This window comes from Aristolochia californica, unplaced genomic scaffold, assembly GCF_029961685.1.
Source record: "Aristolochia californica isolate CCGP_79_NKW_82.1479 unplaced genomic scaffold, dmAriCali1.0.hap1 SCAF_3, whole genome shotgun sequence".
Classification (NCBI taxonomy): Eukaryota; Viridiplantae; Streptophyta; class Magnoliopsida; order Piperales; family Aristolochiaceae; genus Aristolochia; species Aristolochia californica.
The window spans coordinates 5912815-5931140 of NW_027181992.1; the positions used below are offsets into that span (position 1 = coordinate 5912815).

The following is an 18326-nucleotide window of genomic DNA, read 5'->3' on the forward strand; positions in this document are numbered from 1 at the left end:
TTTATTTGTATATTTTTATCACCTTATTTACAAAATAATAATATTTATAAATTTAAAATATTTATAAATAAAAATAATCTAACTCTTACCCATTTACTATGGATTTAAAATATTTATAAATAATATTTTTTTTATGTCTTACCCATATATTATCTATTTAAAATATTTATAAATAGAAAAAAATTTACTCTTAAGTCTTACCCATATATTATCCATTTAAAATATTTATAAATTAAAAAATATATACAAAAAAGTTGTTTTAGTGTTTAAAAATATATTTTATTTGTATACTTTTTATCACCTTATTTACAAAATAATAAATTATTAAAAATATATATTATTTATTTAAAAATCTTACAAAACTTTATAATAATTTTAATTTGGCAAAATTTTCATTAACATAAAATCAGAAATTAAATAGTAAATCACAAAAAAATCAATACAGTAATTAAACACCTAAATTCAAATCAATATTATAATTAAATACAATAATTCGATTCAATTAACAAAAATCCTAAAAAATCACCCCCCTAATTTTCGAGGGAAGGGGCGGCGAGAGGACGAACAAAGGGGAACAGAGAGGAAGAACGTTGGCGGCGAGAGGATGAATAGAAGAGAGATAAAAGGCTGAGACGAAGAGAGAGTGGTTGAGAGGGGGCGTCGAGGGCGAGGCCGAGGCAGAGGCAGGGGCAGGGGCAGGGGCAAGGCCGAGACAGAGGCAGGGGCGAGGCCGAGGCAGAGCAGCGGCAGCAGGCGAGCGGCCGCGGCAGGGGCGAGGCCGAGGCAGAGCAGCGGCAACAGGTAAGCGGCAGAGGCCGAGGGGCGGCGGTAGCAGGGGAGGCGAGCGGCAGCAGGGGAGCGACGAGAGGAGAGCAGCCAAGACGAGAGGAGAGGAGAAAATCGTGGAAGAGATTAGAATTAAAAACATATGTGAAGGCTGACCTGGCGGGAGCTGGCCCAGATGGAAAAAAGAAAATAATTTATATTGATGTGGTAAATTACGTGGTAGATGACGTGTCAAAATTAATAATGTGGCAGTATATGTGTTCATCTACAACATCGCTGTGATGACGGGGCGACACGTAAACAGTCAAAGCTTACATGTCGCCTTTGACTGTCCACATATACAGTGGACCGGTCAAAGTTCGGTAGTTTTGTAAATAATTTGAGATGTTTGTTATTTTTATAAATAATTTGTTTCAAACTGGTATTTTGGTAAAATTCCCATTATTATTCTATCACTTGTTAACTCTGCTGGTGTCTCGGCAAGATAAAAGGACAATCATTGCCCACTCTCGTGTTTGTATGGAGATGTTCTTTCTCCGATTCCTCCAACCAAGATGTATTTCACTTTCTTTCCTCTTTTCTTATTGTTTTTTTGGCATCTTCCTCACCCACTCAGTCAAATCTCCTTATCTTTTCCCCTACCATGAATGGTGATCCTTTCTACCCACTTTTTAAAAATTTATTGTGTGGCCGACGTCCCTGCGATGATAGTAAATGAGGTACACTAAGAACCCGTCTCTGGTCTTCAGTCTCTTTTAGCTTACTGCAGTTCTAGCACCGCTCTAGTTTTTTACTTCTCTATTTCTGTGTCAGTTGAGCTTTTGATTGACAAACCCAGCTCCCGCTTTTCAGCTCATTTCCTCAACTGGAGCTTCTGCGCAAACAGCCTGCCCTTCCGGCTTCTGGGCTTCAATTTTGGTGTTGTTTGGTGTCAGCGAAGGTTCGTGATTGAGAGTCCACTGCATCTTCTCCAGCTCTTGCTGGTTTTATCAGTTTTTTTCTCTTTTTTGTTTTTTGGAGGAGTGGATAGCTTGTTTGAATTTCTACTTTCTTTCGGAGTCATCGTTTCTTTTCGCCGCGAATCTTTGCTGGTTTTGAATGGTTTGATTCGAGGAGGATCAAAGCCAAATGACCATTCCTTACCTCTTCAGATGCCCGATAAGTCTGGATATCTTCACTGATCCTGTGACTCTCAGTACCGGCCAAACTTACGACAGATCCAGCATCGAAAAATGGCTAGCCGATGGCAATTTAACATGTCCAGTCACAATGCAGAAGCTCCAAGATCTCTCAATGGTTCCCAACCATACACTTCGGCATCTCATCAATCAATGGATGCTCATGGGTACGCAGCTGAGCTCCAGTCGCATGACCACCACTGATGAGGAACCTTCGCTTGCCTCCTTGAAAGCGATGCTTGGAACACCAGAACAGACCACTGTTGCTGTAAGGCTTCAAACACTTGATAAAATCATAACTCTATCCGAAGACTCGGATTCCACTAGAGCATGCTTGATCAAGCATGGATTCTACCCGTTACTGGTGGAATTTTTATTTGGCAAGACGCTTATCGTCGGTGAACTCTTACCGGAAAACGCCCTGCTTGTTGAAAAAGCACTGAAATGTATTCTCAACTTAACACTTTGCACGAGGCTGAGCAGTCTCAACATGCTCAAGGAAGAGCAAAATTTGGCATCTCTGAGCAATTTATTCCATCGGGGAGGTATAAAGATTAAGACGAGTTTATGCTATTTGATAGAAGAAATCTCATCATCTCCAGAGACCCGAGAACTGGTTTCCATTCTAGGGCAGACTCGACCTATTTTACAAGGCCTCATGTCCCTCATAGAACAAACATCTGTTCACCCCACAGCTTCCGAAGCTGCTGTCAAAGCAATATCAGGCCTGTGTGGGTTAGATTTGAATCGCGAGAGCATCGTCAAGGAAGGTGCGATCCGTGGTCTCATAATGTACCTCTCAAAGTCGGAGAGGAGTAGTGTTTCAAGGGCTCTGTCCTCCCTGGAAGTACTCTTGGGACTAGAGAGTGGTAAACAGGCTCTGCTGAGCACTCCCAATGCTGCTCAAGTCTTGGTGAGGATGATTTTCCGAAGGTCGGATCCTAAAGGGAGTGAAAGCGCAGTGGGTTCTCTTCTCATAATCTCTTGCGGTTCGTTGAGGTTCCGAGAAGAAATTATCAGAGCCGGAGTGGTGATTCAGCTGCTGCTGCTGCTCCAGAGCCAGTGTAGTGAAAGGGCGAAGACCCAAGCAAGAATTTTGTTAAAGCTGCTCAGCTCCATGTGGATTGAAGACCCAAGAATTTCTCATTTCCAATATGGTTTATTCGATTCATAAGAGGGCTCTGCCATTTCTACATCTCTGTACATGCTTTTGCATGCTCGTGAAGATTTTTCCTTACTAGCCACTCATGATCTAAATGGAAAAACGTGAAGGGTATCATTATGATCCCTTTCAAATCTACAAAAGAGCAGCCAAGAGTAATTATTCCTCGTTTCTACAGTGATTAGTCAATCTCGAAGAAGGAAGAAAAAAATAGTGAATTCAAACTTTTTCCAGGCCTCTCCTCCTCCATACCATTTACAGGCATACCATTTACAGGAGCAGTGAAATGGGAAGAAGAGTTGCAGTAGTCTGGCAGGAACTGTTGCAAGCGCTACAGGCCGTGGGATGGGCAGGAAACAGACGACAGAGGTGGACCTCACCTTAGCTAGCTTTCTGAAGAATATCGACATCACTTCACATGGGATATGGGGAAGAGAGTACGGGACTATGCGCTGAAGGGACCCTCAGCGAGCGATGCTACAGCCAATGTTTTCTTGCTTTATCATACCAATCATCCATCTACATGCCCTGTCATCATAACACATCATGGAATAGCCTAGTCATTATCCATGTTGAATGCCATGTCATCATGCACCACTTAAGCTTTTTGAAAATTTTGAAAAGTTTTTTAAAAAATTAATTATTATTTTTTAAATTAAAAAATATCTTAAATCGATAATAAAATATGTTAAAAATATTAGAAGAAGTTTTTTTTAATTAGTTAGTATACTTATTTTGTATTTTATTATAGTAAATATAAAATAATAAAGCGTGTACCAAAAAATTAGATTTTTAAATTTAAATAAAATTTTCAATTAAAAATTAATTTAAATGGATAATGAAAGGTGTTAAATAGGTAAGAATATTTTTTAATTAATTAATATACGAATTTTATATTTTGTTATTGTAAAAAAATGTAGTAAAATATGTACCAAATTTTTTTTTAACTAAATAATTATTTTTTAAATATTGTATTAAATTAAATAATATTTTAAAACGATAATGTAAGGTATTAATTACATTAAAAAATATTTTAAATAATTAATAATTAAATTTTGTTTGTTTAATTATATTAAAGTTAAGGTAATGAAATGAAATGTGTAAGATTTTTAAAACCAGAAATTAATGTTTTCAAATATTTTTTAATTACAAAATAACTTAAATCAATCATTAGAAGAAAATGGGAGGAAAAAGATAAGCTTATGTGGAGCTTTCGATGACGTGTTATGATGGCGTGTCATCTTACGTGGGTGATGATGTGGTGGGTGGCTGGTTATTTAGGCTATTAGGGTGTTGATGTGGTGTGATGATGTGGCACAACCTTAGCAGTCAAAGTTTATGTTTCACCTTTTATTGTACAAGTGTAGATGACTAGCCAAAATTGGGTATTTGTAAAATTAAATTGAAAAGTTGGTTCTTTGTGATATTATTTTTTAAAAATTTTGTAATATAATAAAATTCCTTTTTTTGTTCTATCTTTTGTCATGGTCTTAGAGGGAGTGTTAAACATTAGCGTCCTTCCCTTCAATAGATCGATCCAAACAACTCTGATGTCAAAGACCGATAGATCTGGCTATGGCATTGGCGTCTAGGGCATCTATCATTCGGGTATTTGAAGTACTTGTTTCCAAAGTTACATGAATCGTATTTTAAATGTTATACATGCATTTTGGCCAAAAGTCATTGTATATCTTATCCAATAAGTTTGCATAAGGGGAGGTTAGTCCAAAATGAACCAGAATTAATTACTCCCGTATTACTTAGTTCATTAGATTAAGTTGTTAGTGTAAAATAAATTACACTTCTTGTGAATCTTGTTAGTTCATTAACTAGCAAAAAAATGTTGAAAGTTAATTCAAACCTTTTTTTTGAATCATTCACATCCCCCCCCCCCCCCCCCCCGAAAAATTCCTCCTGCTCGGCCTTCCTCTCCCTCTCAACCTCTGTCGCAAAGCACGAGAGGCTGAGCCTCTCTTCTCCCTCTCGGTGTACCGTTGGATCGCCACCTCCGTCGCCGTAAGGAAGACGAAGTTTAATTTTTCCTAAGTTAGGAAAAATTAAACCAGCATCATAAAAATAATAAATTTTATTTATTCAATATATTCATTTTATAATTACTGTATTAAATTAGTGATTTAATATTCATAATTAAAATATTATTGAAATAAATATTTGATAAATTATTTTGGTTTAATTATCCCATTGCAATAATTAATTAAACCAAAGGTTTTAAATTTTGTGACAATATATTATTAATTAATAATACATAAAAATATATATTATGTTATTGATAAATATATATATTTATTATATTAATTATTTTATTATTGTATTAAATTAGTATTTTTAATGTTTAAAAATATCTAATGTTATTAAAAAATAATATATTTATTTATTATATTCACTTATGTTATTTTTTACTTTTATTTATTTATTTTTAGTACTTTATTCTAGTCACACGTAATTATTGTATTAATTTATAATAAATTATAATCATTAAGTAATATAATATAGTTTTCAGTAATTAGGATATTAATATATTTTAATACTACACGTTAAATCACTTATAAGTGTAGTAACCATGTTTATTTTGGTTAATTATCTATTTAGGTAAATGTTCTATTTAAATATATTATAAAAGGTTACTCATTCTCTTATTGATATTATACTTTTCATTTGGGGCACTAACACTGGAATTTGTTTTCTAGTGCACTTGAACTTGTCTACACTAACACCCAATGACGAGATGAAGTTGAATAAATTCATTTAAGATGAATTGAATTATTTACTTCATTTCAAGTTTTATTGAAATATAGGGCTTAAACCCACATGACCAAGGAAGACCTACATATCTAAGAGTATTATAAGATGGGCCAAACGACGAAAGAAGGCCTACAAGATGGGCCTAAGCATATAAGAAATAAGACCCATAATGATTACCATGGGTTGACATCCATATCACATCAGTTGGAAGATCAAGGACTCAAGAAAGTATATTTATCTAATGGTCACGTCTTAGAAGAGTTTTAGTTTGTATTAGGTTTATCTTTTATCTATATTGAGTTATTTAATTATTATATTAGGACTTATCTTTAAGTGTAATTGGGACAAAGGTAGTTTTATTGTAATTGGACTATACTACCTTCCTTTATTATAAATAGAGGTTCATGTATTCTAATTATAATAAGTCTATGAAGTATTTATTTTTTCCATAAATTTAACAAGTTCATTATAGACTAACCCCCCTAAAATCACGATTCATTTTGACTTAGTTTACTATGATGTTTCGGGTTGTTCTCTTACTACCACCCCTTTTGGTGTTCCATGGTTTTTTTAGTTACAGATAATTGTACTCGAATAACATGGTTGTACCTATTGAAACATAAAGATGATATTTTTGGTGTTTTTCAATCATTTCATTTATTGGCTTAGACATAATTTTCATCTAAAATTCAGGTTTTCTTATCTAACAATGGAGGTGAATATGTCAATCATGAATTGAAAGATAATTTTACTCTCATACGTCACAACAAAATGAAGTTGTTGAACAAATAATATACATATCTTAGAAATAGCTCATGTCCTATTAATCGAAGTGCATATGCCAATCAAGTATTCACTTATTAAATCAAATATCATTGAAAGGGTTGAATTTTATGTCTCCTTTACAGGTTCTTTCCAACCATTTTAGTAATTCCTTCATGAACTTTTGGATGTGTAGTCTTTATTCATCTTCATAAAACTCAACGCACTAAACTTGATCCATGCACAGTGCGTTGTATTTTTCTAAAGTATGACACACATAAAAAGGACTACCGATGTTACAACTTTGTCAATAAGCGCTCTTATATTACTATGGATGTTACGTCTCCTCTTCGGGGGAAGATCCCGAGTGAAGAACAATTTTTGGTAGATGTGGCCAGGGTTGGAAGACAATTTAATGAACGAAGAGCATTCTCGAACCGAATGGCCCCATGAGATCGTAAGCTATCCAATGACTCCAACATTAACGGATGGAATTCACTGAACCACGTGATGCACACGTAGGCCCCACCTTTCGTATTCCTCCCCATAGCCCGTTCACCATCACAAGGAAATCAGATTCCCCACGGAGGAAGAAATCCATTTCCTAGACTTACAAAGTTGTCCCGCATTTGTAATTTTCCGACGGAATAAATCCTCCGGTGTCAACTCGGTGGCATTCTTGTAAAAATCGACCTGTTCTCGTTATATTAACTTAATTAGTCAATAATAAATTAATCATCGATTAGACAATTACAATTTAGCCCTATTTTAATAGGATCTGTGAGGGTGACGACTGACCAGTGACGCTTTCGATTTTTAAAGTAATCGCCACTTGCTTAAGAAACGGTTCTCAAGAAACGTGCCTCATGCTCACGCCAACCCGGATATTTTTATAAATTAATCCCTGGTCAACTTTTTAATCCACTTCTCGGCGGGTCCCACAAGGCAGGTTCTAAAGGAGATTTTTTGAATTAATAATTAATTAACATGATGGGCCCCAATTGGTCTACAGTCACCGAAATTACGGCCCCCTGAATTTGATCTAGGATTAAGTGGGCCCACCTCTTAGAGCGATTTATTTAAACGTGCGGTTGAGATAATTGACTCCGGAATATCGATTTCTCACGATACGAGAAAACGGCCAAGTCTCGGCATTTAGAGTGTGCGCTCGCGCGTCATACTTTTCACGTGAGCCACATGCTTTGCTGGACCCCGCACCCGATTCGATCTGGCTGATAATGAACGGTGAAGATATTTGGCAGGTGCGTCGACGCGTTGGGGACGATGAGTACAGGTTCCCCCGTCCCTGTCGCTTCAATCTGGGGGTTTGTGCACACGTGTGACCCAAATTTGTGTCCAGGTTTCATGCCACAAAATTCTGCTCCAAGGATCCAGGATGTAAGAAAACCTGCGCTTGTTCCTTCATCAGAATCCGTCCACATTAGGATTCTGGAAAAACTAATTCCGGGAAATGCATTTCCACAATTGAGAAAATGCCAATTAGTAGTTGAAATGCATAATGAGGAGGGTTAATTAGAATTTAATTAATTACTGCCGTTGATTAAACGGGGAAGTCCGAAGAGAGAGAGAGAGAGAATAAAACCTGCCACGGGAAAATCCTCACAATGAGATCAACGGCCGACGCGTTTTTGTCCGCTTGAGAGTCCCCGTATCCGGTGACTTCTTACCGGCTACCAACCGTGACTCTCTAACAGGGCGCACTCATGGACCTTACGTCTTCCATCCCTATAAATTCAACCTTCTTATTATTTCTCCATTTTCCTTCCCTCCTCTCCCCGACGCGGCAGGTCATATCTTCTTACCCTTCCCGGCGGCCAGTAGCCGGAGTGCGGACGCGGAAGCCGTCGAAGGAGATCGCCCTAGCTCCTGCTTTATTCTTTTGTGTGAGTTGTCTATAGATCCGGTTATGTTTCCAACTTTATCTCGATTTGGTCCATTGTTTGGAGAAAGTGTGAAAGGCTTTGAGCTGCTGTTCTGAAAGAATTTGTTATCTTTAAATGCAATGCTCTGGTCTCGATGCACTTCTAACTTGTTCTTGTTCTCCACTGCATTATTTTGCTCTGTAGTGGTCATCTTGTTTATTGTCTAGAATGGAAAATGGTGATCTGATAATGTAGCTTGGTTGCTGCGAATCTTATGGTGTCGTGTCAAGCTGTTTGGTCTTGTTGACAAATCAGAAACTCTTTATTTCGTGGATCTGTTATCGTGCTTATGTTTGCGGGTCACGGTCCTAATTTCCTTCTTCTTTTTACTTGCTCTCTGTTTTTTTTTTCAGATCCTCGAAACCCTTTATAAATTATTATCATAAATATTCTCCCTTGAAAACTGAAGTTATGGATAGCACTCGTGAGCCTGGGCTCCGGAACGTGCCTTCCCAGTGCTCCATCTCGGATGCGGACGACTATGACCTCTCACGGCTTCTCGACAGGCCGAGGCTCAACATTGAACGGCAGAGGTCATTCGACGAGAGGTCCCTCAGCGAGTTGTCAATTGGTGTTCACCGAGTGGATGCCTATGAGAGCATGTACTCTCCCGGGGGACGGTCTGGTTTAAACACCCCGGCTTCTTCCGTTCGCAACTCGTTTGAGCCACACCCTATGGTGGCCGAGGCATGGGAGGCTCTTAGGCGATCACTGGTGTTTTTCAGGGATCAGCCGGTTGGGACAATTGCAGCTTATGATCATGCGTCTGAAGAAGTTCTAAATTATGACCAGGTATGTGCAAGAAAATCCTTTCTTCTTCATTTTATCTCGTTGCCTTTTGCTTTATGCGTCATAAGCATAAGCGGTGGCTCTTTTCTGACTTCTTCCTCCGAAGGTACTGATATTTGGATATTTATGCTTCGTTCGTCTTACTTTCCCCTCGTCTTTGTGTTTGCAAGTTTTTCTGACTATGTGCTTCATTGAGCAGTGCATAGTTTACCCGAGTTAAGAGCACAACTGAGTTATTTATTTCTATTTATTTGAAGCCGACCAAGTTTCCTAGCATTTGGATGGTATTGGTTCTGCCTCTGGACTGTTGCTTTCACTTTTATTATGAGCAACAATTGTAGGTTTCATTTGTTCGGTATCTTAATGAGGCCCCTCTTAGTCATCTTTCCTCAATGTTGGGGTATGATAAATTTGCTTTGTCTTCTTGTTGTGGCTAAGATTCTTTCGTATAGGAATTTAATTTGTTTATGGTGATTGTACTGGTTTTATTTATATTATATTTCAAAAAAATTCTTTATCAGTTTTATAACACATTCTTTGCTCGTAATCCATTTCACTCTGTGAAGTGCAGGTGTTTGTTCGAGATTTTGTACCTAGTGCTCTTGCTTTTCTAATGAATGGGGAGCCAGAGATAGTTAAACATTTTCTTTTGAAGACTCTCCTCTTGCAAGGATGGGAGAAAAGAATAGACCGTTTCAAGCTCGGAGAAGGAGCTATGCCAGCCAGTTTTAAAGTTCTTCATGACCCTGTTCGGAAGTCTGATACCTTAATTGCAGATTTTGGAGAGAGTGCAATTGGAAGAGTTGCTCCTGTCGATTCTGGGTTTTGGTGGATTATTCTGCTCCGTGCATATACAAAATCGACTGGGGATTTGTCTCTTTCTGAAACACCTGAGTGTCAAAAAGGGATGAGGCTTGTCCTTAGTTTATGCCTCTCAGAAGGATTTGACACATTTCCAACCCTTCTCTGTGCTGATGGGTGCTCCATGATCGATCGAAGAATGGTAAGCTTGTTCAGTAATACTGTTGTTACCTGACAAGTAATTTTTATGGAGCAGTTGTGGTTCTTGAGTCTGTTTTATTTTTTTTGTGATTCCTTACTCAACTTGTTTGTGGAACTATGGACTTCTTTTTACCGTACTCTTTTGGAGTATAAAAATACTCAGAACTGGGGTTTGTAATTGTTCTTCTATATAACTTTCTATCTGTCTCTCTGTCTATCAGTTAATTCGTTTTCCTTGCAAATCTTGTATCATGAAATTAATTCCAGCGGCTGCTCCTAGACTTGTTTAGGGACTGGAGATGTTCTTTTTTTATGATTTTTTTTTTCCTGCACTACATCAACTTTTACATGTATATCTGAAATGGGTAATACTACATGCTGATGGTGGATCTTTGCCATTGACAGGGCTGGTGCATGCAGTTTTATTTATTTATTTTTTGCTTGTGTGAGAAAAATATTACTGTTATTAATTTATTTGAGGCATGACGAGACATGCAAAGTGTTGGCAACTTGTTCTTCCAATTTTTTTTTATTTTTCTGAGGGCATTAGAATTGATTAATGATAATGAAAACACTCATAAACCTGAACATTATCAATCAAGTGGTTTATATTGACAAATTCTTCTGATCTGTTCTTCAGAATAATCTTTACAGAGAGAATATCTGTCATACATTACTACCATGCTTAGCAGCTGCATACTGTTCTCATTAACATCTCCAGAAAAGGACAGGGAAAACATATTTCATGCTTTTACCTATTGGAAACTATTAATTTCAACATTTTTCTATGACCTCTTCTTCTCAGTCATTTTCTCTTTTAGTACTTTGAGTGCGCGAAAGAATTTCTTAGTTTAAATAAGTAGAATTTCTTTGTTATATAGTTTCATACCTGGATGTTTGGAATCCTGATTCTTAATAAATCATTCTAAACTAATTAGAAGAATCTAAATGACTGCTCAAGATGTGTGTGGGGACATCATGATTTGAGATTTTTAGTATGCAGTGACAAGCAATAAAAATGAATGAAAAAAATAAATAAATGAAAGGAAACGTTTCTAGTGACTATATGATGGGTGCATCCTTGTATGTTATTCTTCCCCATTATTTTGTACTTGTCATTGGTGACTCTTTAATTTGATATCATTGCTTATGGACGTGTTTACCTCTCAAACCCTTTAAGCACAGATTCCATGAGATGCTTCTTGTTGAAGACTTTGAATGCAGTCTTCCATTTTAAACCTTTAGGTTTACTATGCTACTGTCTAGCTTCAGGCAGGACCCAGAAACTGAGTAAAATACATTAGCAAATCCAGGTACATTTGCAGATGAGCTTAGGTATTCCCAAGTTGTGTTATCTTAAAGCATGAGCTGACGTACTTTAGATTTGTACAACTTGCAGATAAACTTTACAAGGAGACTGGTGACCTCTAGTATTAGATGTACTTTTTATATTCTTGTCTGGGAGCATGTCTTTGATTTCTGAAAGCGAACAAGTTGCAATGATTTGTATATATTTTGACATTTGTCTGCCAGTTCTCTCTGCTATGTCACATGTTTTAAAAAGTCTTTCTTACACACTTCTTCAAAAAAAATAAAAATGGTAATTCATGCATGCAAGTGAATTTATGCTCCTTTTAATCCTGTATATTGGATACTTGAAGTAAAATGCATTTAACTGTGTTTTGAATTTCTCAACTTCATTTATATTATGCACTAAATTTTGCAGGGCATATATGGATATCCTATTGAAATTCAGGCTCTCTTCTTTATGGCCTTGAGGTGTGCTCTGGCAATGCTTAAGCATGATGCAGAGGGGAAAGAATTTATAGAGAGAATTGTGAAGCGCCTCCATGCCTTAAGTTACCACATGCGGAGTTACTTCTGGCTTGACTTCCAACAGCTAAATGATATCTATCGGTATAAAACTGAGGAATATTCTCACACGGCAGTTAACAAGTTTAACGTTATTCCCGATTCAATCCCAGATTGGGTGTTTGATTTCATGCCAACTCGAGGTGGCTACTTCATTAGTAATGTGAGTCCTGCAAGGATGGACTTCCGATGGTTTTGTTTAGGGAACTGTGTTGCAATTTTGTCTTCACTTGCCACACCTGAACAATCTATAGCAATTATGGATCTTATTGAATCCCGATGGGAGGAGCTGGTTGGAGAAATGCCATTGAAAATTTGTTATCCAGCAATAGAGAGTCATGAATGGCGGATTGTGACTGGTTGTGATCCTAAAAACACTAGATGGAGCTACCATAATGGAGGATCTTGGCCAGGTTCGTCAATTTGAGTGCTCTCCTTTCTTCTTCAATTTTTCCTGTACTTAGGTCCTGTCTTGACCTTTTAACTTTTTTCATCTGAATGACATCTTTCTGAGTACTATTACCTATTCCCGTTAACAGGATTTAATTTTAAAGAAAACACAATTAAAGTAGGTTCTGTGCTTTTTCAGAAAAATGTGATGAAGTTAAAATTTTGTGAGTCTTGCTTCTACCTTGGTTGTCAGATGCTTGTTGGCAGCTAATCAGAAGTTGCAACAATTTCACCTATTTTATGAATCTTTCATGGTTTCTCATAATGCATCACTGGGATAGTCTATTTAGGTTCCACATTGAACAGCCTATGCTCATAATTATTTTGAAAATTTTGCTGGTGTTTAATTCCATGAGATGTTTCTGCTTAATGACCCATTGGGGAATTTTGCAGTGTTATAACATAGTATAACTTAATTTTGAATGTTGAAAAGTATCTGGATGCACAAAAATTCGTGCAGACACCTGTAGCTGTTATGCTTGTGGGTAATTGGTACTGACCGTTTATTGCCATTGTTGAAAAACATAAACGGTGGGAAATTATTTTCTCTTTAATCAATCTTCTATTGGAAAATAATGACAATTTTTCTTGCATTTGTGCCTTCTTAGTTTATTTTTTGTATTTTTACTATTGGGATAATAGGGGTAATAGAAAATTCATTATCCTACTAATAACTTTTTGTGGTCGAGGGGAATTGAGGGAAAAAATAGTCCCCCAAAAGTTTTGGTCAAATAGAAAAGTTTCTACACACTTTTTTCGTATGGCTTTCCATTTGCATCAGCAAAAGCGTACCCTTTTGATTTATGTGGTGCATTCTTTTGATTAAATTCATTGAACGACTAAAGGCTCTTTGTAAGAGTGGAAAAAGTATGCTTGCATACATGTTTTTCATGTGTTGCATTTGGCAATATTTTAGTGGGTTTTGTGTCCCTGGGTACTTGAAAGCTGAATGAAAAAGGAAAATCCGATGGTTATGTGCATTTTGAACAACAAAGAGCTAATGATGTGTCCATGTAATTGTCTTTCGTTTGCATGCTTGATGGCCTCTTATGTACATTATAATGACAATTGATTAAGCAAATCTATTCTGCCTGGATTTCCTTACAGTACTCTTGTGGTTGCTCACTGCTGCGTGCATCAAGGTTGGGCGGCCACAGATCGCCCGAAGAGCAATTGAACTTGCTGAGAGCCGTCTTTTAAAAGACAATTGGCCAGAATACTACGACGGAAAACTGGGAAGGTACATTGGAAAACAAGCAAGAAAATTCCAGACATGGTCAATTGCAGGCTATCTTGTGGCCAAAATGATGTTGGAAGACCCATCGCATCTGGGTATGATTTCATTGGAAGAAGACAAGCAGATGAAGCCCCTTCTCAAGAGATCAAGCTCATGGACTTGCTAAGACAGAAAGCAATCCATCGGTGAAATTTATAGTTTTGCGTTTAATTTCCCCCCTGTTGTTTATAGTATCTTGTCGTTTGCAGGAAAAAAGAAGAAGAAAAGGTGTACTTTTATGAGAGGCATTTCGCTTTTCTAATAAAAACGGAACATTTGACCATCGCTCTGTTGACTTCCAGATGACTAGTCCTGTATTTTTGTTTCTCCCATATCCTTAAATCTTACGTATTAGCAGTGGAAGTGGAAAAGGGATTGTAGGAAGAGAGACCACCTGTTCGGAGGTGGTGATTCTGCTAGTGGCCAAATTCTCAAACCATTCCACCTTACATTAAACAGTGTCCTTATCTATTAACATTTCACACTGAAACGGCTTAAGAAGGTTAACAAAACACGTATATGTAATTGGGATTTCAAATGCCTCCAAAGCCGCTTCAGTGGCATCCTCACACACTAGCTCTGACTAAATTACCATTTTTCCCTTCAATACCTCTTCAAATTCTTTGGCCCACAACAGATTAGATATATGTATTACTAATGTTAAGGAACCTATGACAGAGTGGATCCGTGGCGCAATGGTAGCGCGTCTGACTCCAGATCAGAAGGTTGCGTGTTCGATTCACGTCGGGTTCAAATTCCCCATCTGCTCTTATTTTTCTTACTGGCTTGCGAGTTGGCCAATTCTGCCATTCAACGATTTGCAGCTGCTCCCCACTCTTCTTCCATTCATGGTACTAAACCCAGCTATCTTTTACTCTAAAAAATTCGCATATTGATCACATGTGAACTAATTGATGGTGGTTGCTTTGTATCCCTCACAACCACCACATGCAAGAAACAAAAATTTCTTTGCATAGAATGGCGGCATCTCTTGAAATGGCTCCGTCCTTAATCCTTTATCAATGATGAACGATTTGGACTTTTGATTCAGCAGCTTTTTTTGACACTTTTGCTCCGGTCGGTCTCTGAATCCTCTCACGTCTTTCTTGGAAAAACTGCTTGCTTTTTTTCTGGACATGTTTGATTCTTCTCAGATTTGGATTTACCCAACTGATTTACACGGATTTAATGGCTTCCCCGGAGTTGACAGCCCCAGAAAAACTCGGAAAGGTCGTCTACAAAATTTACCCAGTACTGTGTTCTTGTTCTTGTTGAAGATCATACGGGGAGAGAGAAGCGAATGGTAATAAAAAGCTTACTGTTTGAGATCGAAAGAAAACCAAAGAGAGGGAGAGAAAGCAGGCGCCGCTTGGAGATCGGAGGAAGGAATGAAAAGCAAAGGGAGCCCATTTTTCCCAGCTTTATTTACTTTTTGAGTTTTGACAGCCGAAGCCACCGTCTCCCGCATTCAATAGCACCTTGTGTGAACTGTCATTGATTCCTCGCTGCCATGTGCTACTGCAAAACCCTAACCAGCTAATCCATTTCCATCACGTAACTTCTCTCCTTCTATCTCAGCCATTAATGGCTACGCACTGTCAAAACCCCTCCTCTGAGGACACGACAAATCCACGTTCCTCTCGAACTCCATACCCTTATCCTCCCCTCCTCCCCTCTCTCTCTTTCTTTCCCTTACATGCATCACTGATCATCTCTTTTCTCTGCACACACACACATATATATATATATATATATATATATAAGTATTCAAACGTGAAACCCAATCGTCAGGACGTACGTCTGGCGGAGCAAGTCTGATACAGTCCAAAGGCGGCGTCTCTCGTGATCGTTGTTGATGATATTACTGCTTAAATGCCTACCAAGCAGGAGAACGACAGGAGGAAGACGCCCAAGGGGCACTTCGCAGTCTACGTGGGGACTGAACTGAGGAGATTTGTGGTTCCCATGGCGTTCCTGAAGATTCCACTCTTTCAGCAACTGTTGGAGAAATCTGCCGAAGAATATAAGTTCGACTACCAGAATGGGATTGTTCTGCTCTGTGATGAATCCTCCTTCCGGCGGCTTACTTCCTTCTTGGATAAGAGCTTGTAACGCCTGAGAAGTAGATTTGAGGACATCTTTGTCCGTTCCCAGGGAGGTTCTGGTGGCATCTCGCATTGCCTTCTCTTCTAACCATCATGTAACTTATGGTAGTATGTATATGATCTTCTCTGTTTTGGTTGCCGTTGTAGTCTGTAAATGACTCTTGCAGTACTGCATTGAATCTTCGTTTCCATAAGTAATTCTATAGAACATTAGTTATCACAATTCCTTTCTTTTTCTAGGGAAAAAAAAAAGAGAACTAGAAGCAGATCCAGAGATTCTTCACTATTATTCCAGAAATCCTTACCGAATCACTAAACTAAGCATAACACGCATCAAAATGATAAGCGAGTCTATCAGTTTATCAGATCGGTTCTACTTCTATACGTTGCTGCATCTCAATATGTGAACAGAACCCAGTATTCCTCACTCTACATAAGATTTACTCTTCAACTTGGTTCCTTTGAGCTTACGAAGAGATCAGTTTCACTGGAGGTAACAGAGTATAGACAGAAAGAACGCTAATGGAACAGTGAAAACGATCAAATCAGAAGCCAAAAACTTCCGGAAGATCAGAAATACCTAGGGTCGAGATAGCCTGAACATGAACCACTGTCTCCACTTGGCCTTCCACATAGTCGAGTAGTTCATCACCTACCTCCTCTTCTTTTAAAGACTGCTACAGGCGGTCTTAGCTGCAGAGTCAGAGATTGAAGAGGAAGAACCATCTGGACTCTTAACGTGCCATATATACTTCGTCCTTGTTCTGACCCTCATTAATGCGTGAAATGAGGCATGTGATTCTGATCTTTCTCGCCATCTCGTCTTTTATCATTATTTTTTCCTTTCTGGGTGATTGGTCATCTCTTTCAGTTACTCCTACAATGTATGGAAGGAGAAACTAAGTGGCTTGATAAATTGCCCAACATGAACGAATCCAGATAGAAATGTGGTCGGTTAAGAATCTTACGCAGAATTTGGGTCTATTCAAGTAAACTATAGAACGGAAACTAATTGCAAACTCCACTTTGACATGCCGGAGAAGAACCAAACTTTGAATTTACTTTTGTCTTCTTATTAATCTTTTAGGACTGCGTTCAAGTATGAGAATGATGTGTGTGTGACTTCGTCCGTTCAAACCGACCAAAATTGAAGACGACGTTGGGTTCTTAGACCAGAGAAATTTAAATGAGGCAGCCGACATTGATAGAGTCACGAGCCTCACTGTTCCAATGATGAACTAATTTTGTCTACAAAAAGAGATATTAGTGGGTCCACGAGCCGACAAGTGCGTATGGAAGTTTACCACCCCTTTCTTGACTCAAACTATGAAGAGTTGTAATCATCTACAATCTCTACGATCGCTGTTCGTAATTTTATATTATTCTACATTCTAAATTCCATACCATCTATGACTAAGTTTAATCTCTTCTGCCATATACAGTAAGTCCCCTCGTGTTCGGCATAAACTATCGACATAATCTGCAAAAGCCTTCGAGAGAGCAGAAACTTCTCCTAGATGCTGCTGAATCAAACGACGGGCCCAACATCTCTCTCACCACTGCAGTGCGGACTCGATGGAGTCTTGCTGTTGCATTGAATCCCCACAGACAAAATACAGAAGATAAATAAGACTCTCAGCATCTGAAACAGGACTGTTGGAGAGCGTATGTAGATGAAAATTGTAAATTTATTTCTGGACTGTCCTTATATTCTAATACTGCACGGACCCAAGAGACGAGCATGTACAGGAATTTACCAGAGGTGCCTGTTGATTCAACTCGAACGATATTTTCTGGACAGATGACTCCGTGCTGGATATTGGCCAAGGATGCATTTCTGAGTGCTGATAAGCAGTTCCTGCAGCGTCTTAGAGCCTGTTCGGAGGAAAATGGGCCTGAACGAGCAACAATGGAGGATAATCGGGGTACCACACCAGGGGTGGTCACATCGACCACCTGGGCTTTGTTTCTTACAAGGATCTGAACGCAAAATCCTACCTGAGCCAATTATTTCAGGTAAGTACTCCCAGCACTTTCATGACATTTAATACCTTTGTTTGCCTCTGTATTTGATACAACATACTCATATCCTCCCAAGACGGTTCAAGCCTAGATGGATGTGCCCCCACGTTGACGGTTAGTAGCTCATTACGATGGTCATGATAAACTGCACTATACAACAAGCAGTTTCCTTCGTTCAGTATCTCCCTGTATTTGAAATCCTTTCTCCTGTCCGTC

General features: G+C 38.3%; 2 protein-coding genes and 1 non-coding gene across 3 annotated transcripts; all 3 read left to right on the plus strand.

Moving 5' to 3' along the window:
• The first annotated feature begins 1567 nt into the window (after positions 1-1567).
• On the plus strand, positions 1568-3708 carry LOC137960060 (U-box domain-containing protein 26-like). The gene has a single exon (XM_068807532.1). It carries the CDS (start codon positions 1915-1917, stop codon positions 3136-3138), a length of 1224 nt encoding a protein of 407 aa, XP_068663633.1. The 5' UTR covers positions 1568-1914; the 3' UTR covers positions 3139-3708.
• A 4751-nt stretch (positions 3709-8459) lies between these two features.
• LOC137959211 (probable alkaline/neutral invertase D) lies at positions 8460-14279 on the plus strand. Its single transcript, XM_068806576.1, has 5 exons — positions 8460-8555; positions 8948-9386; positions 9955-10386; positions 12112-12670; positions 13815-14279. The coding sequence occupies exons 2-5, from the start codon at positions 9006-9008 to the stop codon at positions 14108-14110; spliced, it is 1668 nt and encodes a 555-aa protein (XP_068662677.1). The 5' UTR covers positions 8460-8555; positions 8948-9005; the 3' UTR covers positions 14111-14279.
• A 385-nt stretch (positions 14280-14664) lies between these two features.
• Positions 14665-14736, plus strand: TRNAW-CCA (transfer RNA tryptophan (anticodon CCA)). Its single transcript has one exon. It is a non-coding gene; the product is annotated as a tRNA-Trp (tRNA).
• The last annotated feature ends 3590 nt before the right edge of the window (positions 14737-18326 follow it).

Excerpts from the sequence above, each read along its gene's own strand:
- LOC137959211 (XM_068806576.1), top strand. The coding sequence starts at position 9,006 with ATGGATAGCACTCGTGAGCCTGGGCTCCGGAACGTGCCTTCCCAGTGC. Across the intron at positions 9,387-9,954 it reads AAGTTCTAAATTATGACCAG|GTGTTTGTTCGAGATTTTGT; the intron begins GTATGTGCAAGA and ends TGTGAAGTGCAG. Across the intron at positions 12,671-13,814 it reads TAATGGAGGATCTTGGCCAG|TACTCTTGTGGTTGCTCACT; the intron begins GTTCGTCAATTT and ends ATTTCCTTACAG.
- LOC137960060 (XM_068807532.1), top strand. The coding sequence starts at position 1,915 with ATGACCATTCCTTACCTCTTCAGATGCCCGATAAGTCTGGATATCTTC.